This window comes from Macrosteles quadrilineatus, unplaced genomic scaffold, assembly GCF_028750875.1.
Source record: "Macrosteles quadrilineatus isolate MER2022 unplaced genomic scaffold, UCM_ALF_1.0 Scaffold_6__1_contigs__length_79288215, whole genome shotgun sequence".
In the NCBI taxonomy this organism is placed as follows: domain Eukaryota; kingdom Metazoa; phylum Arthropoda; class Insecta; order Hemiptera; family Cicadellidae; genus Macrosteles; species Macrosteles quadrilineatus.
In genome coordinates, this window is record NW_026542599.1 from 45,756,724 (window position 1) to 45,783,109 (window position 26,386).

General features: G+C 33.6%; 1 protein-coding gene and 1 long non-coding RNA gene across 2 annotated transcripts in view; both read left to right on the forward strand.

Annotated features, from left to right (window-relative positions):
• Positions 1-801: 801 nt before the first annotated feature.
• The window catches only part of LOC128996478 (uncharacterized), a 36,013-nt gene continuing 10,428 nt past the window's right edge, over positions 802-26,386 (forward strand). The window contains exons 1-9 of the mRNA XM_054421835.1: positions 802-907; positions 12,632-12,799; positions 19,380-19,510; positions 20,370-20,604; positions 21,451-21,674; positions 22,124-22,294; positions 23,495-23,656; positions 24,271-24,492; positions 25,555-25,752. Of these exons, the coding sequence (XP_054277810.1) occupies positions 12,660-12,799; positions 19,380-19,510; positions 20,370-20,604; positions 21,451-21,674; positions 22,124-22,294; positions 23,495-23,656; positions 24,271-24,492; positions 25,555-25,752 (1,483 nt within the window). The 5' untranslated portion in view covers positions 802-907; positions 12,632-12,659. The remainder of the gene's footprint in view (positions 908-12,631; positions 12,800-19,379; positions 19,511-20,369; positions 20,605-21,450; positions 21,675-22,123; positions 22,295-23,494; positions 23,657-24,270; positions 24,493-25,554; positions 25,753-26,386) is intronic.
• LOC128996479 (uncharacterized) lies at positions 14,268-18,495 on the forward strand. Its single transcript, XR_008491049.1, has 4 exons — positions 14,268-14,685; positions 15,531-15,696; positions 16,609-16,719; positions 18,369-18,495. It is a non-coding gene; the product is annotated as an uncharacterized LOC128996479 (long non-coding RNA).

The window sequence follows — 26,386 nt, forward strand, 5'->3', positions numbered from 1 at the left end:
CCCTCTTTTTGTATAAGCTACGTCCTCAAGATTCACGGTAGGGCAAATCAGGATTCGTTAAAAACCCAATAATCCAAAAACTGTCAACCTTATTATCTAAAAAACTTAATCTAGAGCTAATCTATTGACACTATCATCTAGTTTCAGCTAATCTAGTGATTTGTTACCTAACTGCTCGTTATTCAACCTCCTAACTACTGTACACAGTAATCTAACATGGTATTATTCAATTCCCAACCAACATAATAATCTAACGATTCTATCCAATTTTACAATTTAATAATAAAGTGCATATTACATTTTTACAACACCGACCCACCAAGTTACATTTTTACGTTCACGGGTGACGAAGTGCTGAGTATCTTTGGTTTAATATTATATAAGCCAAACTGCAATTCGCGGGTTCAGTAAACAAAATAATCAGGCATGAAATACCCCTCCGACACACATCACATAACTCAACTAGCTAATTACATATTTATATAATGATCCACCCCACCCATTAAATTTAATGATTTAATATTCCAATTTAGATTATGTTCGTACAACGCCTCACAACTAAGATGCTTATAAAGTATAAAATGAATGAAGAAGTGTTGATTGAATTAATAGCTTTTACCAGCATTTACCACATCTTGAAAATCTCAAACCGTTACATAAGACAAAATGCATTCCAGGGTTCAGTAAACATGGAATCAGGTGGAAAATACCCCCGTCCCCGCATCTCTAGTCACATGGTTTAACCGGTCTCCCGGCGGGCGGGGGGCGGGGGAGGGGCGGGGGAGGGGGAACCCACTCTCACGTCCACCTAGACCTTTAGTACATCAGTACCGCAGAACCTGACTGCCGTAGCGACCTATAGTGTAGTGTTAAACCTGTCAACGATCGTCAGGACGGGATTTATAAGGTAATTTATGGTTATAGTATGTAATATATACTTATGAATACTCTACAAACTAAAACTAGTTCATTGTTATCAATATTTAGTTGGCGTTAGGTGTCCGGCGGTCGCACCTGGTTATATAAGTGTTATGTAACCGCGGCTAGGAGCATCGCTCGATAGCGAATATTAGGGTTTGCGTTTGTTTTAGGTATGTGGTTGGAAATTATGTTTGAGTAGTTTTCTGTTTTTATTTATTTGTAGATTTTTTTTACTTTAAGTTTTTTTTTTTCTTTGATTTGAGGTGTAGAACAAAGAAAGTTACGTTTTTCGGAGTTGTTTTTAGTTCTGAAAGCGTTTGGTTCTCATTACGAAGCAAATTCTAACTTTATGTATTTGTAGGGTTTTTTGTACTGTCTTCAAAATCTGGTAAAAAGTAACAATATTTAGGTTACAGTAACGATGTGCAGGAACGTTGTATTGTTGCCACAAAGCTAATCTGGCTCTCTAGCGGAGGTGAAAAAGTACCGTTATAAACCATTGGTGTATAAAAGTAAGTTAGTTTTATACACCGATGTTGTTAACAGAATGTGCATGGATTATTAGTTTTATGAGCTGTAAATTGGTGACCTTAATCAAAATAAAATAATGTATTTACTTCACAGTAAGAAAAACTATTAGAAACACAAATTATTATGAATTAATAATATTTTAATTTCAAATACTGAAAAAGTGTTTAATTTCAATTAGCTTTAGAATTTTGTATAGCTCATCCAGAGACTTGGTCGAGTAGAATTGCTGATGGCGTAAAATGTGTTGAATTATTTTTTATTTCAAATAGACCCGTTTCCCAAACTTTACTACACAAAGGTTTGGTTAAGTAATGGAGCATCAGTTTGGGAAGATATTTAAAAAAAACCTGAACTGACATTTGTTGTTAGCAGTTTCAACTTTCTTTCTTTGGTCTTTCATTTTTCATATTTCGCTTAGGTTTTAAATAATAATAAAATAACCTATATGACTTTCTGTGAGTTCTAATTTCTGTGATTTAATAGTTATTTGTTAATTTAATAGTAATGTGTGGGAAGGTTTTTTCTTGAAATGTAGAAATTGTGAACCAAAGCAAACATCAGCACACTCTCTTCCATTTTGGATCAAGCTTGTGTTACCTCCTTAGTGTGATTATTCGATTACCTGAGCTTATTGTAATCAGTTGTTTTACAGTCCATAATGTTTCAAGGTCACCTCGTGTTTCCTAGGTACGAAATGTTTGTACATATCCTACTTTGGAGAGTCATCACTTAAATCAACTTAACCTAACGATATTTCACCAAGCCAAACTTTAATATCCAGATATTGTAATCGAAAGATCTATCTAAGTTTTCTATAACTATAATCTAGGTTACGTATCTTTAGTCGTCGTCAATCCACTATTTATTTTAAGATGATAAGTTTCGAGGCTTTCCCCATTTATGGATGCAATAAAATCGTCAAAGTCTTTAAAACACGTAGGCCTATCTACATAAGAAATACTTTTATCTAAATACACTGAACACCGACAAAGGGACATACCAGTATGAGTAGACTATCAGTATCAGTACAGTATCAGTTACATGATCACGTGGTCGGCAAAATAAAACTCTGAAGTGCAGGGACACCGATATATATTCTAACATCGATAATTTGGCACATTTGACGTTAATATAAAAGCTATCCATAAGAACTGTCATGTTATTGAAGAAATAGATCACAGCAGAAAGTATACATAAAATGTATCTAGGAAACGTCAAAATTAGTTAAGATTTCGTATATAAACTCAATAAAATTTATTATTTAGATCTTTATTCTCGTTATAAAAATTATGTTTAAATATTATTCATTAATATTAAGATTTCAATTCAAATAGTACGTTATGTTTTTTACTACTAAAACCCGTGCCTATGCTACGACTGGTTATTATAATGACTACACATGCACTAATGTGTGGATTAGACATTCCGCTGGAAACTTAAGAGTTTGTACCTTAAAAAACCCCCTATTTCAATTGAGTAACATGTGAATAACACATGTGTAAGTAACATTGTGTAAGTGAGTAAGTGAATAACATTACAGTGGGATTGTTAACGCATTGGTTCAGAGTGGACTGCAGTAAAAACTTTGAAAAACCAAATACAATACAAACATATTTTCCATTTAACTTATAAACCTTAGGGAATATTCTTGTTAAGACTGGCAGACCTGTTTTCCCCAAAATCACGAACAAACCATGGTCTTTATTTCACGTTATGAAGTATTTGTTTAAACATGCTTTGTATCAGCATCAGTTTGACATAATAAAATACCCTCAAACCTTATAAGTGAGACCTTATAAGACCTTATAACCTTATAAGCTAACTAGAGAACACATAAAAAAGTTTTATCGAAAGGATTTCCTGTAAAACGCGAATAAGTGCCTTAAATAATATAATTAAACAAACGTGCACCCGAAAATATAAGACTGGTTATAGTATTTTATGAGGTACGACACAGAGAAAATCTCAAGATCGTACAAATCACAGAGATGTACAAACAGATCTAATTTTATTTTAGTTGATCATTCCGTGTCATAAAAGTATACTATAAAATTAATTGTACTAGGGGATGAGAAATCGTAAATTACACGGGAGAAACAATTAAACATTGAAAGGATTATTTTATACATTTAATTGAATTCATAGATTTGGCACTTTACCCCCGAAAAACTAACTTCGTACGCTGTTCGTAGGCCTACCTTATTTCAAATGAAATTAATAAAAGTGCCTTTGCAAATTATATAATTACGTCATCCTGGTTTTAGTATTACAATGTGTCATTATATAATAACAATATAACGACGACGTGCCACAGAATATAAAGTTCTAGAGTTATATACATGATTGCACAATACGATGTTGTCGTAAGTGGTTCACAGGGTTGGCTGAACCAGCTGAACGCCTAAGAATCCATACTGCTTCAAATGGAAAATATATTGATAGCATTATTTGATTATACATTTCAACATTCCAAACGTTAATACATACTCAAATGAATTCCTCAAACTATCAAAAAGATGTTTATTTGATGCTATAGCGTAAAATTTTATAATTGTAGATCCAACTTAAAACCAATACATACTGCTTGTATGTTTCCACACCAAAGAAAGTAGCTCGCTAATTATACTAAATAATTTAGAAACCGTAATGCTGCGAGCATGCTTCAGACTGCATCCTCAAGTATTTAATAACCATTACAAGTATATTAAAATGTTTAAATTAATTTAATTCTATGGAATTAAATGCACCACATAACCTAGACCTATGCATTGTCTTTCTTCGAGTGATATTCATCAAGGTCTTGAGCAATGTCTTGAAAATAAAATCAGATTTTGGGTTGGATGTTTTGCTCCATTATAATAATAGTATGTTTATAAAATTCTGTACAAAAAGTTAAACACGTTTTTTGTTCCCATTCTTTATTTTATTGATCAAATTATTCTTGCCAGAAGCTAATTCGTAGAATGAAAAATGCTGTAAAAATGTATATATATATATGAAATTTTATATTTTTGTCTTGAATTTCTCTTTGTTAACTTGTGGCACGAGAAACAAATAATATAAAAACAACAATAGTTTTGTAAGTTTTAAATTTAAGATTTGGTTATTAACATTAAATTCTTACTATGCTGTTTTCTAAAGAAATTTTCAATTAAAATCGCCAATAATTGGCTTATGCACAAAACATAGTTAGCAAGGTAGCAAACAAATCTATAAATTGCGACCGTCGGTTATATAACACAGGTATTGTGCAACCTCTGGAACTGAGTGTAGACTGTAGGCTATAACGCACGGAAGACTTTGTTCTTGGCCTTCAGATTTCATAATTACGCTCTGGGGGTAAGAGAATTTACAAGGTGAAAAGGGTCAACGCCCTCTGAAATGCGCTTGAAAATAATATCTTATGCCCTTATCCAAAAAATATTACTTCATGTATTTTACAATCAGAGAGCTTTCAAGTTATACAAATTTTGGTATAATCATTGACTTAGGATACTGAGGTTGGCAGCCCATCTACATTGAGCTTATGTATCATTTTTTTTTTATTGGACCCTTTGTGAAATAGCCGTTTATACAATATTTTCCAAATTGTAATTTCTTTCTTAGTTTTCGATATACTGATAATTGGTTGGTTATACTTGAAATACACTCTAGTTGGTTTTGATTTGAGTTTGACTAAGTTTTTAAGTCGGTGTTATGGCAGGAATCGCCATGAAAATCGATGTTTCTGATACCTGAAAATTATTTTCAAAACAATGACGTACTGTATATCCGTCAAATGTTTGTTCTGATTGCTCAGTAGCTTGCATGTTTCGTTGTGAAGACAAGCCTACAACTCATCAAACACTTATAATTAGAATAGCACACAACAGGATCATATAAACTGTACCGTAGTGTGTTTATTTTGATTTTGTATTTGACGAGTTGTAAGCTTTGAAAATGTTATCCTCGCAACGAAACATGTAAGCTACAGACCATAGAGCAGCCTGAATAAATCCTTGGACTATTTGATGGATGTAAGTAAAACCTGTCATTGTCTTATCTGTACTATTATATAAAAATCTAATGGTGTCTGTCTGTATGTGTATTACTAATAGGTGCAAAAGCTACTGTACAAACTGGACTAAAATTTTACAAAAATATAGTTACCATACCGAGGACCATTATAGGACTATTCATATTTCGATACTGGCCGTAGGCTTTGCTCCTTTGGCTTTAAAAGTTGTGAGGTGAAGATTTTAAAAGTAAATATTGATTGGTCTCCATGGCTGCGATGAGAACACTTAACAATGTTTGTTTACTTGCTTTGTCATTTAAATGTAAACAAGAAGAAATGCTAAACTGCATATTTCACAATTTCAGACAGCTGATACAAAGAAATTAAATATAATATTTTCCATAACTATGAGGTAGGTTTATTTTAATCAACCCAAAGGTGAGTGAGCGTAGCGAACGAACTTCAACCAGGACGTGACTGAGCGATGCGAACGAGATCATCTTGAAAATTAAACGTAACGGTACTTTCTTTCCATCGGTCTGTCTTAGGGGAAACCTATAACTTAGGCGATACGAAGTTCGCCGGGTCAGCTAGTGATTATATAAAAAAAGATTCTATAACCGTTGCTGTATCAACTCCGGCTCAGCTTTGGATTTTTTTTTAAGCGTCTAAGTTATGAAAATAATGTTATTAATGTGATTTGATGGAAACAGTATGAAAATTACAATGTATAGATGTTTTTATGAATTTGGAGGCTACTTTAAATAAATTCTAACTCCTTAACATGTGTTAGATTAACTTAACATAACTTGCACATCACATTGTTTTTAGCGAATTTCCCATATAGGGAATAAGCTATTACCGTAGGTCTCATGGTAAGACTTAGTCCCGGGACCGATTTACTTTTTTCATTTTGATGTCCCTAGAAGCCAAAAACACCATCCGTTCATATTCATATATATATATACAGGGTGAGTTTTAATTGTCCCCCCACCCAACTTTTTTCTACATTTTTTCAAATATCAATCCCAGACCACTTCCAAACATTGTTGGGTAGTAAGTACTTCATTTTGACAAGGTGGCCATTTCCGGCCGCCATCTTGGATCCGCCATATTGGATGCAAAATTTTTTTTTCAAATGTAAAGGTGGGGTTGTGACCCATTATTTCGAACTAAAATTTTACCCTGATTACAATGCCGCAAACCGTTTAAAAAAATCTTCATTCATTCTAAAGTTATGAGGGCTTTTTAAAACTTTATTTTTAGCCCATTTTAACATTGTGCATTTACAAACTAAGACCATAATCTCAAAATAGTGCTAGATAAAGATAAGTATACACTACCAGTAATTGTCGACCTATTTTCACTTGGTTATGACTGATGTATTTTTTTCGGTCGCCATCTTGGATCCGCCATTTTGAAATGTGATAAATTATTTTAAATATGAAGGGGGTGTTGTGACCCATCATTTCGAACTACTTTTTTAAGCTGAAGACAATGCCGCAATCCATTTTTTGTTATCAAGTTTTATTTATGAAATATTGAAATTTTTTTGTTAAAAATGTCAATATTTCAAAATCAAAAAATGAAAATGAAAAACGGATCATGGAATTAAGTTCAGCTTAAAAAAGTAGTTCGAAATGATGGGTCACAACGCCCCCTTCATATTTAAAATAATTTATCACATTTCAAAATGGCGGATCCAAGATGGCGGCCGAAAAAAATACATCAGTCATAACCAAGTGAAAATAGGTCGACAATTACTGGTAGTGTATACTTATCTTTATCTAGCACTATTTTGAGAATATGGTCTTAGTTTGTAAATGCACAATGTTAAAATGGGCTAAAAATAAAGTTTTAAAAAGCCCTCATAACTTTAGAATGAATGAAGATTTTTTTAAACGGTTTGCGGCATTGTAATCAGGGTAAAATTTTATTTCGAAATAATGGGTCACAACCCCACCTTTACATTTGAAAAAAAAATTTTGCATCCAATATGGCGGATCCAAGATGGCGGCCGGAAATGGCCACCTTGTCAAAATGAAGTACTTACTACCCAACAATGTTTGGAAGTGGTCTGGGATTGATATTTGAAAAAATGTAGAAAAAAGTTGGGGGGGGGACAATTAAAACTCACCCTGTATATATATATATATATATATATATATATATATATATATGTCCGTTAGCACGATAACTCGAGCAAAAATGATCCGATTTTGATGAAATTTGGTACAAACGTGTAAACCTACGTTTATTCGAACGACTTCGCGAACCAGCATGATCGGACCATGGGAACGGGGTTTTATGGGGGGAGTTATGGGGTAAAAATTGGTTTTCCTCATTTTTGACCCTCAAAACATAAAATTTCCCAAATTTCCTCTAGACCATTTTGAAGAGCTTAAAAAAAATAATTCAGTATATTGAAGTGTTTTTGTATGGTTATTGGTTACGGAGAAAATTGTAAATTAAAAATTCCCATGTTATTCTTATGGAGAATAAGTAAACTGTTGTAGTTTGCATATATTTGGATCAAACTTGGCCAATCTATTTATTGTATACTAAGCTATTAATATTTTACTAAAAAACACACTTTATTACCCTGTAGGCAGCAAACCTAGGTACTCGTGAAACCTAATGTCATTTGTATAGATTTAATTGAAAATCAAATCAGGCAAATGGAAATTCGCTTAGTCTGCAGGTTTGCTGCGGCGGGGGGTATTTATATGTATATTTAGGTAAATTAAGTTATTGTGTTTTGCTAAACCTATGCATAAATTAAACTAAAGAATATCATCAATAACTAAGTTGTACTGTGTTGATTTTTGTTTTTTTTTTATCTGTTGTATATGCGTAACTATAATTAATTATCAAATGGTAATACAAAATACTCTTATTTTATCTTAACATAGCTTTCAGTTCACATTTACTTTCTTTGATACATTTATTATTTGTGTTTTGCCACACCACTGATTAAATTAAACCAAGGAAAATATCATAAAAAACTAAGCAGTACAAAGTGTTCTTTTGTCTCTAAAATCAATGAAATATCTGTTACTATGTTTACTTTATGGTAAGTGTGAAAATGTAAAGCCAATGGACGATGGAACTGATTAAAAGAACTGGTTTGTATATTAAGTTGTTTGTTGATATTTTTGTAGAGTAGAATCAGAGATGCAATGAAACATATACTGTATTTGCTGTTAAATTGTTTAGGCATTGATGCTTTGATAATCATAGGGCCTATTAGTTTTGTCTGTTGTCTTTAATGCTAAATTATTTGTTTAAAATTTTTTATAGTACCTATAGATATAGTTTCTTTAATATTTAAAAGACTGTATTGAAAAGGCATAGCAATATTTCTAAAGTTTATAACAGCTGTCTTAGTTTAGCTAATGATTTATTGTGAGTGAAGAAACTGAAGATGGAAGGATTTGTGATTTAATACAAAGAAGAGTGACATTTAAAAAAAATGTTCATATAAATTTAATAATCAGTAGTAACTTCAAAATTGAAATTTAAAATAATAAATGAAAAGATATGTTATTAAGGGAGATGAAATGGTGGTATCCACTGATTACCAGATTTAAAAGTCATAACTTAAACGTTTCTATTAGGGCCATAAAAGTTGAATTTTGTTTCTAAAAGCGTTGGGGGATGTGTAACTATTATATGCAACAGATGTAAAGATTAAAATGTTTCTATTTTGTGTCCTCTTCCCGTTGCAAAGCACGGGTACAACAGCTAGTAATTATATAATTTGCAGCAGCACACTATTCGTGGCTAAATTCAATTACGTCCATATAAAACCAGCTACAACAATAACATAGGAATGAGATGTCTAGTGATCACTACAATCACAATGTGCTTGAATTAATTTTTTTTTGACAATGGAACTCGTACAACCCATCCGCCTAAAGTCGTCTTTCATTTAACACCACACAAGGAACACATGTTTTTGCTACGGTTGCTAACAACAATAAACTGCATACTCAACCCTATGATTTTATTTTCAACCCGGATTTTCCAAGCAAAGGTTTAAAAGGAGATTTAGAATTCCCCAAAGTGAACTTTCAGTTGGCAATGTTGCTGATTCCGTATGACTGATACATCGACTTAAAATTACGGTACAGCTTAACGTATGATGCGTACATTAGGATCATTGTATTATCTTATAGCTGTAGTCAATGGCGATTGGCAGTATTCGAACTACTTAACTTTCGAAATGGAACAAAGCCGTTGATTTGACCCAATTAACTGCACATTCAGCTGTTTATCCGATTACGTTTGTTCTTATCAAAGTTGAATAGTTGTAGTCAACCCAATAGATAGTTAACGCTAGATATTCCTCCTACCCGTTTCTAAAAATACATTGGAGAAAACTATTTTTAATATGAGAAACAGAACGAGATAAACATGTTTTGGCCGTATTACGTCATATGACAGAGAAGGCCGCGGGAAAACGTAAACATTCTGGCGCGCGGTGAGCTGAAGGACTACATCAGCTGTTTTGTGGTCAGTCAACTTTTTTAAAGTTTTCGGGTTACAGATCTTTAGTTTTATTTATTAGTAGGCCTAGTGTATATGATGTGATATATTTTGAGCAACTAGAAGCTAGACCACTCACTTTGGATACGGACGGTAAGCAGTATATTCCTCATCAAATGTCAAGCCTCTTTCTAAGTATTTTGTGTCCGGTTATACTGGAGTGCGCTGTCAAACTAATGCTCTAAAATACTTTTTTAGGGTAATTTTTATTACATGATTTATCGATCTGTAATTTATTCTTCGATTGCACTGCTTGAATACAGACAACAGTTTGCAAAAAACTGTTCTATGTGGCCGTAATAGCACGGATGTTAATTAATTGGTTCATGAATTGTAAAAATGTGAAAGTTTATGTATGACGTACAGTACCTACACAGTATTTAGCAAACGCCAATTAATAAACTGGTACTGGACAGAAAAACGCCTTAAGTCTTCAGCTTATCTGTGAGAATAAAACATCAAGAGAGTATATATAATCTATGGTTAGTGGCTAGATAATATACACGTGTATTTTTAGTACTCTATGCGCACAATTCTGTAACTTTGTTGGTGGTTTATTTCATGTATTCATGTTAATCCTCCGTCAAAAAACATTTAAACATCAGTAAACTTAACTGTGTCAAAGGGTCAAAAATGTTTATTGTCTTACTTGTCTTCTGTATTGTTTAAAAAATGATGGACACTATGTGTAAAGAAAATATTATAAAATAAAAATCGTTTTAGTTTCCTTCAGAAACAATATCATCTTTATAGACATCTCATACTTAGGAATATAAATATGCCTCAAATGAAATACATATTACTGTGCTGCAATTAATTGCCATGGCACGTGATACTCTTCTTATCACCCTTAGACATCGATGACTCATAAAACCATGCTTCCGATATTAATAAAGGATGACAAGTCAACTTGCAATATCCAAAGTCAATGTTAAAGCTTTATTGCAAAGACCGCAATATGATCTGGCCAAGATTGCGACAGAAGAGTGTTGTATTACGACTGAAAGCTTTCTTCTCCGTTAGTATAATCTTTTAGTCTCCAAACCAGTATTGTCAGTTCCTAATCAGTACTGTACATATTTCAATGTGATAATCTTTTTTAACATTTTAATATCAAACTAAAATAATTAAATGAAATTCCTTAGCATGAGCACTTTTGTTAACGTGTAGAATTAAAGCTGTATTTTTAAAACCAACTAAGTTGTTGGGGCATTTCAATTACGATAGTAACAATTTTTACCTGTTGAGAAATATTGGTATGGTGTGGTTTTAGATTTAACCAGTTAAATTGCAAGCTGAGAAGATCTTCAGGGACTATGTTCTTAGAAAAGTAATCAGTACAGATCAATTCTGGTACATTCATGTACATGTACAGATACATTCCCTGTACATGTTGAGGCCCATGTGGACAGCCAAATGCAGAAGAAGAGCTGCCAAACACTCTAAATAAAAATTACATCCAATGAATATTTTACAACTTGAAAAATGTATCTTATCTATGTGAAACTATGTAAGTAATTTTTGTACTAGCAGTTTTTTTTACAGGGTTGTTATCTAAATTCCAAAATAATGTCTGAGTACTGAATTACACATATTGAACCTTTATCTCTTGCAACCAAGTAAAGCACAGTTTAAAATGAGAAAATGTATTCAAAATTATATTCACAATAAAATCTTCATTGCTCTTTGTAAAGATCCTTAGAAAGCCCACTAGGCTGCTTTAGGGCAATGACCCTCTTCAGCCTTGGATAGGGTAGGAGTTCCTTTCACAAGTGCTGAGTACGAAGCTGCAGCTGAGAAATTGATTTTGTAACATGTTTATGTACTTGAGTGGTGAGGTCGAGGTCAGGGTTTTTGAGGCAATATGGTGAGCATGTTGTTTATTTTTGTGAGTTCACTGATTTAGTTTGAGAGGTGATGAATGGTCAGACTATGGTGGATATAGAAGTAAATGTCGAACAACTGTTGGGTCAGTGAGGAGAATTTGGCTCATTCAAAATACTTGTATGGTGGAGAAACAGGTAGCCTACAGGGTGGTAAGAGCTTTGGAAACCGTTGTTGCAAAATTGTATATCACCATAGACAAAATAATTAAATATAGACTGACAAAGGAAAATTGCGCGATGTGCGTGCTTCGTGAACATGCTCCGTGTTCATCGATTCGCTGCCATCGTCAACTCGCCATCTGTTACCCTCACTAGCACTCTTGCAAACAAAATGCTGCCAACGTATCAGACCCACTTTTGAATATGAGTAGTTACAAATTTTGAAATCCCGGAATTTGAACTAAAAAGACCATTTTTTTTCCTAGAAATTTTGTAAACCCAAAAACAAAATGGAACAAACTCAAACTCCAACTACCAAGTTGTCATGGCATTGTTTGCTAACACTTGATGTCTCAGCAATGTGCACCAAAACTACACTGCATTCCTACCGGTGGACGCCAGAATATATGCTAATCGCAGCACTGCTGTCGGTCTATATTTAATTCTTTTGTCTATGATATAACTGTGCACAGCTTATGGGAGTTTGTACAAAATATTTCTAGCTCTCACAGAAATTGATAATATCCTGTATAAGAAGTTTCAAGTTTTTTAATCAATAAATTTATTTGATGTATTAATTATGTTACAGACGAATGTGACATCTCCGTAGTGCCACCATGAAGAGCTACGGTGTGATGGATGAGCGCACCCCACTCACCAAGACTCTACCCCCTGACTATGTGTACATGACCAACCCCAACAGACTGTACAGGAAACAAGTGCACCAGTTCCAGTGCTGCATCTGTGCTATTGTTCTGTGAGTAAACATAACTAATCTAATATGATGTAAACAATTAAGCTATTGATATACGAGGGGTTATTGCGGACATTTCTATCATGAATAGTAAAAAGCTAGTTTTTCACACATTTTGGGATACATTATAATCTCTCGTCCTCGGGTGAGAAAGTATATCTCAAAGATAACAAGATTAGTACACACACAAAGCCAGCCAAAACTAGGAAAATTTCAAATTACAGTAAATCCATACAGAGAACAAAAAAGAAAGAATTTCTTAAAGGAAAACACACTCTGTACGAGAGGGGATGTAGGTAGAAAATAGGGACTATCCTTGACCCACCATCTTGATCAGATGTATCCAAAATTAGTGTGTACTTCCAGCACAAATCCTAGCAAGGGATCCTTTAATATTCTTAATGTACTTTAAGAAGGAATCTTAACTCTGAAGCTCCAGGAGACAAGAAAAGATCAGTGTGATATTGGTTACTGGTTAGCATCTTAAAATGATTTATGAACAATTAAATATTTTGTGACCTTAAGCCATACTGTGTTAAAGCAGTTTCCAAATTGTATTTTTTTCAAACACTATTAGTTCATCAGTTCACTTATTGTTTGAATTTCAAGCTGAATATGAAATGGTTATGGAATGAAGTGATCCCACATAGCACAGAATATTTATTTGATATCAAATAAACGTTCAATATATCAAACTATGTCAAATCAAAAATTTGATATTTATTTGATATTCATTTAATGTTCAAAATGTCAAAGTCAAACAATGTCAAACTTTGAATATTTATTGTATCTTCAAAATATCAAAGTCAAATAACATCAAATTTAGAATATTATCTAAACATTCTTAATGTTAAAAATTTGATTTTCTCTTTGAAAATTTCCAAATATACTAGTTTTAAAAATTTTTAGACTTAACTTTTTAAATTTTTTAGAGTAAAGAATTAGTCCCCAGCCTACAGGGGCCCATTTCATAATAAACTACAAGTTACAGCTTGTAACTTGTAATTTCCATTAGATTTGCATTGGGCAATCAGCTGATTTACTAATAATATTAGTTTGTACTTTATTATGAAATGGGCCCCAGTTTGTAACATGGAGGTCGGAGGTCAATTATCTCAAAATAATTAATAATAGGAAGGAACACTGAACACTGTAATTTTTAATTAATTGATGATGGATTTTGACTTTTCGCGGGGGGGGGGGGAGTTGTTGGAACATCTGATATTTTTCTGAATCTAGGCTTACTACACATTTCAAGAAGAGTGAATAGGAAACACAGCTTTTTTAAAAGTTTTGTTTATTAATAAAAAAGTCAAACTCTTAACGATTAGCCTTATCATTTAATTTTTACTGGTAAATTAAACCAAACGTAAATTTAATTTTTTTTAAGTGTAATATAACTCTAAAAATATGTTAAGTATCTAGTTTGAGCTTGACTTGGCCCATTCGTATGAAAGGAAGAGAGGAAGACTGAAGACAAAACGAAAACACCAACTTAATTCTAACCTAACTCAGCAAACAAAACAAAACATTACAATACAAAACAAATTACAAAATCCGTCGCGCGACCAGTGGTGGCCAGTTTACTCACGGTGTGGATTTATTTATTTATTAACCAACAAATTGCCCATTTTGAGGGAAAGTACACGATTTATGTAAAATGTACCTATGACAACTAACTTGTTGAGTAGGCTACACAAGTAGTGAAAATAAACTATGGAAGCAACAAGAGTATCAAGATTCAAGAACAAGACATAACCTCAAATCAGTTAAGTGTGCTGATATTTTGTTTAGTGTGTGTCACTGTTAGTTTAGAGTTGTTATTTTTGTGACTGGGTATTGGCATAACCTACACCGAACATCTTTTCACGTTTTGATCCTTGGAGTATGTAAGTATAAGTCACTATACCTAGTAACATAGACGTATTTTAGGCCTTGGCCTTACCTAGACCTAAGTTAAGCTACTGTACAAATTAAATTGGCCAACTTATCATTCCTAATGCCTTAACTTAAGTATAAATAGATAAATCTGAAACCTCAAAATAGGCAATCTGTTTTAGAGGAAGTATTTTTCTGCATACTAATTAGGCCTAGGCGTAAGCTACTAAGTTAGGCGGCTTGCTTAGTTCTTACTGAACCAGTAGTTTATTTAGCTTCAAAGGGCAACTTCCGGATGAAAATAGTGTTCAATATATAGGCTAGTAAGTAGGACTAACTTACTGGTTTACAAGGCAAATGGAATACCATGCTGTGTTGTAATACCTTGTTAGGCTAATTTTGAAATATTACTAAGTTATGTGGGTTATATTTTACGTCAGTCACTAAATTAAGTTTATGTAAATTCACCATCAAGAATAAGTTAACTTAATTTAGGCTAGCCGAGGCCTAACATATTCTACCTCAACCAGGTTACAATTTACCGGTATTATAAAAGAAATAGCCTAGCCTATTTGAAATCCATTTTCCTTTTAAACTGAATTGGTGTACACTTCCGTATCTGTTGTCAAAAACAACTGAATGAACATAGGCTATAACGATCGATATTTTCATTCGGTTGTTTTTGACAACAGATACGAAAGTCTACCCCTGTATTGTCCTTAGTCTTTTGTATTTTAGTTGTTGTCTGCTTCCTTTACCAACCAATGATTAGGCCTAACTAATCTTGATACATATTTAGGCCAGAGAAAGGTATGCATGAATTTAACTAAAAGTAGTTTTCTCTCCATTGTTTCAGTTGATAACTCTGCAGCTTTGGTGGAAGTTATTATTTGGTAGCAGTGAATAATTTGCCTACGGTACCAATTCTCCCGAGTGACAAAGTGGCTGTCTAGCAGCCTGTAGGCTGGGAAGGAGGAATAAATTTTTCTTTTGCAATCTGCATCTGAAGCCAGCTATCTTGCGTAAGTTTTTTTTTTATTTACAATCAGACATTAATAATAGGTAGACATACATATATTTCAATTAGGTTTTCTCAAAGTTAAAATAAAGTTTCAATCTTAGGTGTTTTTATTTAAATTTTTCTGTTTGATTCGCCATGACTGTGTATGTCTTTTTTGCCATAACTGGTACAGTTCCGCAGAGAACCTGCGATATATTATCGGATGAATAACATTATATATCAATAATTATCCGATTCAATACATCGTTCCCTATGTTTTTTCACTATGTAAACATCAAATTGAGTTATGATTTGCAGATTTGGTGAATTGGTTATGCAATATTAATATCAAATCAGATATATATACCGTCCGATAATATATCGCAGGTTCTCTTAGGAACTGTAGATAAGTTAGGCTCTACCACCAAAACACAACCTATTTCATGATAGGTACCTATTGGGTAATAACGTAGCCTAAGGTTCATCACACAGTTAAGAGAGTTTCTCTTTTTTGTGACCCACTTATATAGGAAGTCTTTGATTTACACTATATAAATATTCTGGCAGTGCTAACTTGTGTAAAAGAAAACTGTATTAGTTGAATTTTTTTAAACGCACACATAGGCCTATACACACACCAAACTACATCCGACCGTTGCACTCATTTCAGTCAGTGCTCACCCCAATATTTGTCCGTTCAAGTGACTGAGGATTACTTTTACCACTACCTAGGTCAAAATTTTCAATTTTAGATTTTCAATTTTTAGATTTAGCTTTAACAAGGCTACTCAAAAGAAGCAAATGCCATCAAAATATAAAATAGATTTCACTAACAATTTAATATGTGTACCTAGTTGTAGGCTATCCTGGGTGTTGATCAGGAAAATTAAAATATATACAAATTCTAGTGCTAATACTAATCTCTTTTATACAGAGGCAGAACCGGTACGCAAGAACACTAGGATCGTGGTGTAATGGAAATATATGTTGTTGCTACTATAATCAAGAATTGGCTTCGCCCAGCAAAGTTTAGGATTGATGCAAGGTAAATTTATTGTGTTATTTATAATTTAGGTTAAAGAAAAGATTGCTTATCTAATTACCTAATATAGAACTTAAATTTTATTATAATTAACAGATTAGGCCGACATCTAACTACTGTGATGTTTTCTTTTCAAATTTGTGAATTTTCAGTGACAGGCTATGCAAATGAGCAAAACTTAATCTGCGGTTTTATCCATCTCTTTTTTCTTTATTGTCAAGAACTCAATGCCTTATCGACAAATTTAATTATAAAGTACAGGTATAGTAAAAAAATAGGTCTTAAAAATGCCTAACGAAGGGGTCTCCAACCTACAGCCTGTGGGCTACATCCGGCCCTCGTGCAGTTTTATTCCAGCCAGCAGAAAGCCAGCATACGTTTTTGAAAATTATTATTTTTTATAGCAAACACCAATTATATTCTCCCACGATTGCGTAAACACATGTGGTCAGGTGGTCTCAGCTATATCGTGATCATCTCCCGTGATCTCGCCAAGACTCACGAGCATATTATACTGCAGTCTCGACGGTGCCGTGATTGTCTTTTGCAATCCCAGCAACACACTTCATTGTTGACCGTGATTTCCTTGAGGTGTAAAAAGAGAACTTTGTCAATGAATGCAGGCTCAGCCATGGGATATTTATTTACCTCACGGCTCATACCATAATTAAGAGCAATTAACTGTCTCTTCCCCATTCAACAAAATTTGTGTACAATACCCTGTCTCCAAGTTGGCAGGTTAACGTATTTAAATAGGAACATAGTAAATGTCTCTCACTTGCTAATTTTTTCTCAATAGGCCTACGGGAATATTAGTAGTAGTCAAGTAGCGGCAGATTAATTTAAATATATATATTTTTAATTGATCCTAATTGGCAGAACTACAAATTGAAATCTTAAACTAGCTGACATTTTAAGTGTCAAATTTTATAGCCTATTCTCACTAAAAAATCATTGAACTTTTTGTCAAAGATTTAGCTTAGAATGTGATTACTTCTTAATTGCACATCTTTCGTTAGAATTAGAGGCATTTATAATTTTATTTTATGAACAGAACTATATTTTAGATTATTAAAAAAGGAAACTATGTAGTTTATTTGTTTATGGATAGATTTTGATAAAATTTGGCAAACTTATTTACTTTATCCTATACTATTGACGTATGCTCAAAAAAACTTTTTACCTTCTCCATGGCTGCAAACCTAACCTTGTTAAATCTAATCTTCATTCAATTTTTATCTTGTATATTTTTTTATATTATCAGCAAGTTAGGTTAGCTTATGACAGTTTAATTTTATAATAGAATGCTCTCATTTTGTCCGTAGTAAACCTTAATTCAATTTTTTCACAATCAGCAAGTTTGGTTAATTTGGTTAGGTTACGACATTTTAATTTTATAATAGAATGCTATCATTTCGTCCGTATCACAAAAAGCCTTTATCTTGTGACAAACGACAACTACAATCGCATCGATAGTAGATGATGTTGTGATTCGATAGAGTAGCGAACAATTAACGTTAGTCGCTAAATCGGTGGCGTTTTTAGACAAAAAAGTGCTCACCGAGGAAAAAGGGTTGGATACCCCTTGTCTAACATATTATATTTTATCTATAGCTGTCTTAGAAAATAACTCTGTTGAACCTCTTTTACAGGAACAATAGAAAACTCAAGAAGGCCATTTGGGAGATGAAGAAGACCAGAATTATTTTTTTTTGTAAATTGTACATATCTTTTTTATATTTGTGTTTAAATAATTTTTAATTAAACTTATTTTATCATACAAACAAACTTTTTTCTTTAACATGTTTTCCTTGAATGCAATTTTGTTTTAAACAAATATGTTTTGTGATACTTTTGTTAATGTTTTGTCAAATAAGAAATATATATATATATATATATATATATTTACATTTTTGGGTCACCCAAGAACTTTAACAAACTACCTATAACTTCAGAATAATAAGTCAAATCAAGGTAAGAACAGTAAAGAAGTCTGAACTGATATTATTTTAATCGCCATGAAATTTGAAATGTGAAAAAAATGCAACCTAATTCTTCTAAACATATTTTACCAATAAATGTATGAGACATTTATTTGATATTCAATTTAATATTTATTTAATGTCAAATTAAGTGAGGTTGAACCTAAATTGACCATTTATTTGATATCAAATGAATGTTCGCGAATATTAATTTAATATTCGAATGTCAAAAATGTTATATCAATATTTATCACCATCATATTTAAAATGTGAATGTAAATTCAATCATATTCTCTTTATTATATTTTACCAATAAATTTATGAATGTCAAATTTGATATTTATTTTATATTCAATTTGAATATTTATTTGATGTAAAATTGAGTGACGTTTGAACCTAAATTGAACGTTTATTTGATATCAAACGAATGTTCGTGAATATCAATTTGATATTCAAATGTCAAAAATTTGATAGCTATTTGATATCAAATAAATATTCGGTGCTATGTGGGATATGACTGTGCTTTTTTACAGACCAACTTCAGCTACTTGATAAGTCAGGACTGTTTACTTAAACCCTGCAATGATCAGGGATAGCTCAGTCAAATCTAGCTCAATCCATAAAAGCTATCCAAATTATACAGCCTCTAGTCATATCTAAATGTTGTATTTTCTTTTCCAGAGGTATATTCACCATAGCACTCGCCATCACCATCCTATACTCTGTAGATGAAGATACCATAGATGTTCCTCCAATGCCTGCAGACAATGCTAGCTTACAGTTGCTGCTGTCCAAGTCTTGGCCTCTGCCAGGTATTTGATATTTCACTTATATTCTACTTACCTATACCTATTCTAATTCTTAAATTGTATGTTAGGAAAGTTTTGGAGCTAAAATGATCATCCAGTCCCGGGTGTGATTTTATCCCTCTTTGTTTTATAGTCTACTCCAATGGTAAGCCAGAGGTATTTCGTAAGGAAGATGCACAATTGCTTTTTGAGGGGAAGAGGTCCAAACCTATCAAATAAATGTTAGTGGTCGTACCTGAAATCAAACATGTACCTTTCACACCAAAGTCTGATTCACACAACAATAGGCTAGGAGTAACATATATATCCACTCTTACATCCTTATCTTTCAAGGTAAAATACCTGTTCATCTACGGTAGGCCCTACTTGCTGTAGATATTTTTCACTAACTATAACATCATCTTTTATGATTTCTTCCAATTCTTCTCTTTCCATTTGTGTATCTCTCTCTCTCTCTCTCTCTATCCATATTAGATATTATCCTGCGCAGAGCTATTTTTGCAATGACTACAATAAAATATCTTAATATTAAGGTACCTGTCTGGTTTGGTGTTTTGACAGCTTTATTCTGTTTGGTCGGGCCCGAACATTTTTGTTATGTCTCTTGTTACGAATTATCAGTACTCTAGAATGATATTCTAGACACCTTATGTCACAGCTTTCATAATCAGAATCAAATTTTAAAATATAAAAATTTCGCTCCAAAACTAGTTGCCTGTCATAAACAGGTTAATTACAACAACAACTATTATGTGAGCATATTTCATCTCACAATTTCAAGAAACTCACCAACTTATTAATTAAATTACACAAACTGTTTCTCCAAAAACTTCTATTCTTATAAAATCTCTTTCTTTTGCAGATGACGGTGTCCCTGATTGGCGTGTAGACCCACCTACACCAGAAGAGCTCGAAGCAGCTATAAAGGCTGGAAAAGATAAGTTGGCAGAGAAAGATAAGCTAGAAGCTGCAAACCCTAGTCTGCCAGTCAATAGTCCATCGTACCGTCACCAAGTATCAATCAAAACTTCGGCCAGAGCAACGAACCTGGCGAGGTCTGCATACATGATGGAGGTTGCCACAAAGACTTTTATCTTGTGAGTCTATTTCAATATTTTGTCTTTAAAAATTACCTCATCCCCTAATCACTTTTCTAAGTCTGTGGTGTACTTTGAGTGTATTTAAGTTCCAAAAGAAGTGTATTTGCATAGTGAGTAAATGATCTGTGTAGCTTTGTTATTATTATTATAACATAAAATAGTCCAAATAAATTAATAATGGATAATTTATTAACTGAGAAAATTACAGGAACGATCATAAAACGACTCAAATCAAACTCTTATAATGTTCATGGTGGGTTCATGGTTGGTAAGCCTCTGCTTTTGCCTTCTAAATTAAATCATAACAAAAATAATAAATCTTCTGGTTATAAGAAACATAAATTGACTTTACAACAATGACCAAGATCAGCTTCTTCATCCAGGGCCATTCATTGTAAACTCTATGATCAAGGTCATTCTGATAGTTGCAACATAAACATATTTAATGAGTTTACTTCATGACTTAAGTGGTATATTAAAATTTAACTTGTCAATCTCTTTAAAGCCTTTTGAGTGCCATCATTGATGACTGAAGTTATGACTCTGACAAATGAACTAACTGGAGAGATATGTTTGTTAGTAAGGCATGGATGATTATGGGTACCCAACAAGGGCTCTAAGAAGTTTGCAGCTTTCCTGTTTGGTAAAATTATTCTAGATCTAAACGTTCAAGGTATATTACACTCTAGCTAGTATTGACATTTTACTAAAATAGAAAAATCCCTATATAAAACCTCTTGCATCAGAATCTTCCCGCAAAATCAATTTTGAGAACTTTATTACAAGCTGGATAGCCCATATCGTTTTATTCAATAACCAACAATGATTTATGAATACTTTCAGGAATAAAGGCAAGCCGAAAAACTTAACGAAGACAGTGGGGCGGGGGCCTGTGCTGGCGACGGATTGGCTACCATCTGACGAGTGTGGAGTAGGTCCACTACCCCCCTGTCCCCCTTCTGCCTACCGAACCATCGATGGAAGCTGCAACAACCCCTACAAGCCTAACAAGTGGGGGGTGGCGATGCGGCCTTACCGTCGACAACTGGCTCAGGCATACGCTGATGGTAAAGTCGTAGACTACATTTTGTAGTTCAGTTATTATTTCTGAGATAGTTGATGCAGCATATAATATCCTATAGCTTACAATAGTAAGTGGTTCTTTCAATTTGACTTGGTTAAACGTTGGTGTATTCATCAGGAATCGGTAATTTACATTAGCACACTCTGGTGGTAGCTCAATTCAACTAGCTACAGTAGATACATTTTGATTAAAAAATTTGTGACTTCAACATGAGAATGGAATGTTTAGTTCTACCAATAGTCAAAGGTCATTTTGAGGAACAAAGATTTTCAAAAATAATCTTATTACAATCTATTGTAGTCCCAGATTCAATACATTCCATTTACATGTGCACAATAAAATGTCAGAACTTTTTAAACTCTTAAATATGTAAAAACCTAACATACAAGTTTGGTTAACGTATAAAACTAACAATTGTACATACTTGTTCAGGTATCTCGGAGCCGCGTAAGGCTACAGACGGCAGTCCATTACCTTCTGCAAGAGACGTAAGTGTTACGGTACATCGTCCGACGTACAGAGACGACCCCAAGTTTACAGTCATGTTGGCAGTCTGGGGACAGTTCATGGACCATGATGTCACTGCTACTGCCATAAACATAGGTATTGGTGATAAATGTTAAGTGTAATCTAATCTATGAATTTATTAAAACATTTTATGGTGGTTTTGAACAGAATTCGAAAAATCATTTGGCATTACTAGACACTAGATATATTCTTGACAGAAACGATTCTTGTTGATATTGTTGCTATTGGTACAGTATTTTTTGATAATTGTCACGTAAAATAACCTTCCAACCAAACAAAAAAGAACGTGGAAGAACAATTATTTTATTTACAGGAAATAATTTTAACAACAGAACTCAACTTGCAAACATAAACATGAATTCGAATTGGGACAACAAAGGAAATCATATACAATACAGACAAGGGGTGAAATTTAAATAAACATATGTTACATATGTTGGCTGATGTAATATATAAAATCTTAACAAATGGAACTTCAACGAATCAATTCATTATTAACAACTTTTATATACGTTATAGTACTGTGACTGTAACACAGTGTTTGGAAATCAACCTTAAACTGTATATTTACTCATTTAGAAAAGAGAAAAGAATGTAACTCTCAAGCAAGAGAGTTCTAAATGTCTACGGCAATTGTATTCACTAAGTTTTATAAGTAAAATTTATATTCTTTGTTTGAATTTCATTGTTGGTGATGGTGAGTTAATCTCGTTCAAATGTTTATTGCGGACATTTTCCATCACTATGATAAAAAACAATACACAACGTTTCAGGATCTGGAATCTGATTCCGCATCTTGTATTATGACTTGACTGCTATACAGTGCATATTTTTTACTGCTACTCTCTGTAGTGTATGTAGTGTCTGTAGTGTAGGTTGGGCGTTTGTGTATTGTTAGTTGTAATGTGTTGGTTAAGTGTTATCACCTGAGGACGGGATCAGATACCAGATCCCGAAACGTTGAGTATTGTTTTTTACCATCGTGATGTAAAATGTCCACAATAAACCTTTGAAAACATAAAATGTCTAAATAGATATTAACCTTCAAGGGGAAAAACAAAAGAAAGAAAGACAGATTAGCTTTATAATTTCACAAAAAATAATCCTCTCCTTTTCTTATAGGCCTACTCTAAGTTCAATAAATAGGTAGTATCCAATGCATTCAGAGTTTTAACACCTTAAGATAGTGATTGTAATTAAGTATATTTTACTACACAGCAGTAGGTAATGTAATACATTGAGTTTTACACTCACCAATTTACATGTGTGTTTCAGGCGGCAGTGGAAAACCACTATCGTGTTGCCAGAATACTTCGTCGTCTGCCCACCCTGAGTGTTTCCCCGTGATGTTGTCTGCGGAAGATACGTTCTACAAACAGTTCGGCATCACTTGTATGGAGTTTGTAAGATCAGCTCCTGCACCTACCTGCGCTCTGGGTAAGTGATTATGATTGGCTCTATTTTTACAATGACTTTAGCAATTTTAAGATATTTGTCATATTTAAATTTTGAAGAATATAAATTACAATGTATGGGTACATTTGTTTAAGCAGATAAATTTTTGGTGTATGATTTTCAAACCCGGAGCATATGGAACTTTGGAACTTCTATCTTGGTTTGAATCTTGCCAGTCAATAATACTGTAGCTTTTTAGCATGTGGTAATGCTGCGACTCTTAGTTATTTGGATACAACTTTAAGATTTAGATCCACCTATTTAGAAAACATCAACAATTTCAAAAATGGGCCAGGAGAATTTGCTTTATTAGAGAATTCCCTTTGCTAGAAGATATATCAAACAAATTAATTACTTATGGGTTTAGTCAATTTATCACTATAGCAAGAATAGATTTGAAACTGACTTAACTGAGCTATTATTGGCATGAAATACCTATATTTTTACAGTTAATTTTAGTAGTTAATTTTTTTCAATACTCTTGTTTTTATTTCTCTCATTGTTATTCCAATCAATTAAATAATTCATAATCAGATTGTTTGTTTTCAAATTTTAAGACATATAGGCCTATTACAAAATATATGTATTATTCTTAGGACCCAGGGAACAGTTGAACCAAGTCAGCAGCTACCTGGATGCTTCCGTCGTCTATGGCAACAAACCAGAACTTGCCCGAGCTCTTCGCAGCTTTCAGGGTGGCCAACTGAAAATGCTTCAGACCCCTGATGGCAGATCACTGCTGCCAATTTCAACAAACTTAGACGATGGCTGCAACAGAGAAGCAGAAAATGCCAAAGGCAGATACTGCTTTATGTCGGGTAGGAAAAGTCCACACTTTCTACAACCTTTAAAGAAATAGTCGAGCTATGGGGTAAAATAAGTGAGGTTGAATAAAATTTTTGGAAATATAAATATGTTACATTTTTTATAAGACTTACATGATTTTTCAGATATACAAAACATAAAAATTTCCATAATTTGCTCCTATACTTTTCATCATCAAGGCAATTTAGCTGTTTCCAAAAATAAGATATTAAATTTGTTTTTTGCCTGAAATTCTTTATGTAACCAATCTAAGCATTCGAATAAATTGTAAATAATGATGAAAAGCTGTGATAATGCTGTATAAAAAGTTATTTTATGTCAACAATACATACAACGGATAGGTATTTAAATTTGAAGTGACCATAAGTGTATACCTAGCTTTGCTGGTGTCATTTTGATATTGCTCACCTAATAATTAGATGAATGAATAATGAGATAAGTTTGTAGCGTTTGAAAGTTCTAAACTGAACTCAAGCTGTCTTTGATCATGAAGCATGTTGATTAATGGTTCAGGACCTAAGTAACAGCTGATCTTATCCAACAATAAAGCTACAAAATGTATTACACCCTTCTCTCTCCGATCGTTCATTCTCAAATAGCATTTAGTACCAACATAGACAAAAAGAATTAAATATCGACAGTCAGCTGTGCTGCGGTTACTATAGGTTCTGGTGCACACCGCTGGGAGTGCCATAGGTTCTGGTGCACACCGCTGGGAGTGCCATGTAGTTACGGCGTTCGTGCTATGTAACTACACTGCGCTCCCAGCGGTGTGCGCCAGAACCTATGGTAACCATGGTAACCACAGCACGGCTGACAGTCTATATTTAATTCTTTTTGTCTATGATACCAAGAACTGATACTTATGTTAAAATACCCTGAGCTCTGTTCCCTTCAAGTGCTGCTTTTATTGAAAGAGAGTATAACCAATAAACTAGACCTGTCCCTTATTTACAAACCACTACAATAAATAACATCTACCAGTACCACCTATTGTTTCAGAAGAATTTTCGTTCTGTTTCAAAACCACTTAATGTAACATTATCTTTTGACAGGCGATGAACGAGCTAACGAGAACACTCACATAACCTCACTTCACACACTAATGGCCAGACAGCACAACCTGGTGGCGACACAACTGTCCGACCTCAACCCTGACTGGAGCGATGAGAAGCTTTACCAGGAGTCTCGCAAGATTGTGTCCGCTCAGATGCAGCACATCACCTACAACGAGTTCCTTCCTATCCTACTTGGTCAGTTAAACTATTCACATTGAGTAAATTGTACCATAGACAAAAAGAATTAAATATAGACCGTCAGCTGTGCTGCGGTTACCATAGGTTCTGGGGCACACCGCTTGGGGCGCCATGCAGTTACGGCGTACGCGCTACGTAAACTACAGCGGTGTGCACCGGACCCTATTGTAACCATGGTAACCACAGCACGGCTGACAGTCTATATTTAATTCTTTTTGTCTATGATTGTACTGAAGTAAACATCTCATCTGTGTGAACTAACTGTAGCAGTTTATTTTACTTGAAGAGGACACAGTTGGAGGTGAATAAGCCTTTTGAGTGTGTTGCTGAAATTATCATTTCTCATTTGTTTTTTTTTTCATTCTTTAATTTGAAGGAAGTATAAGATGCTGCAGTTTGCTCTAAGTATCCCATTCAGTTTGGCATGATCAACGTGTTGGTGTTTGGTGAACAAGTATGAAAATGGAACTTTACAGCAGCATACTATGTTGGTGGCAGAATTGAGTGAATTATTTTGTATTTACAAACTTGCCACAAACTTTGACTATGGATGGAACTACACATACTTTTCCCATGTTAAAGTTGTCTTGAGACACCATGATGATGAACATAGTTGAAATGAGCTATTGAC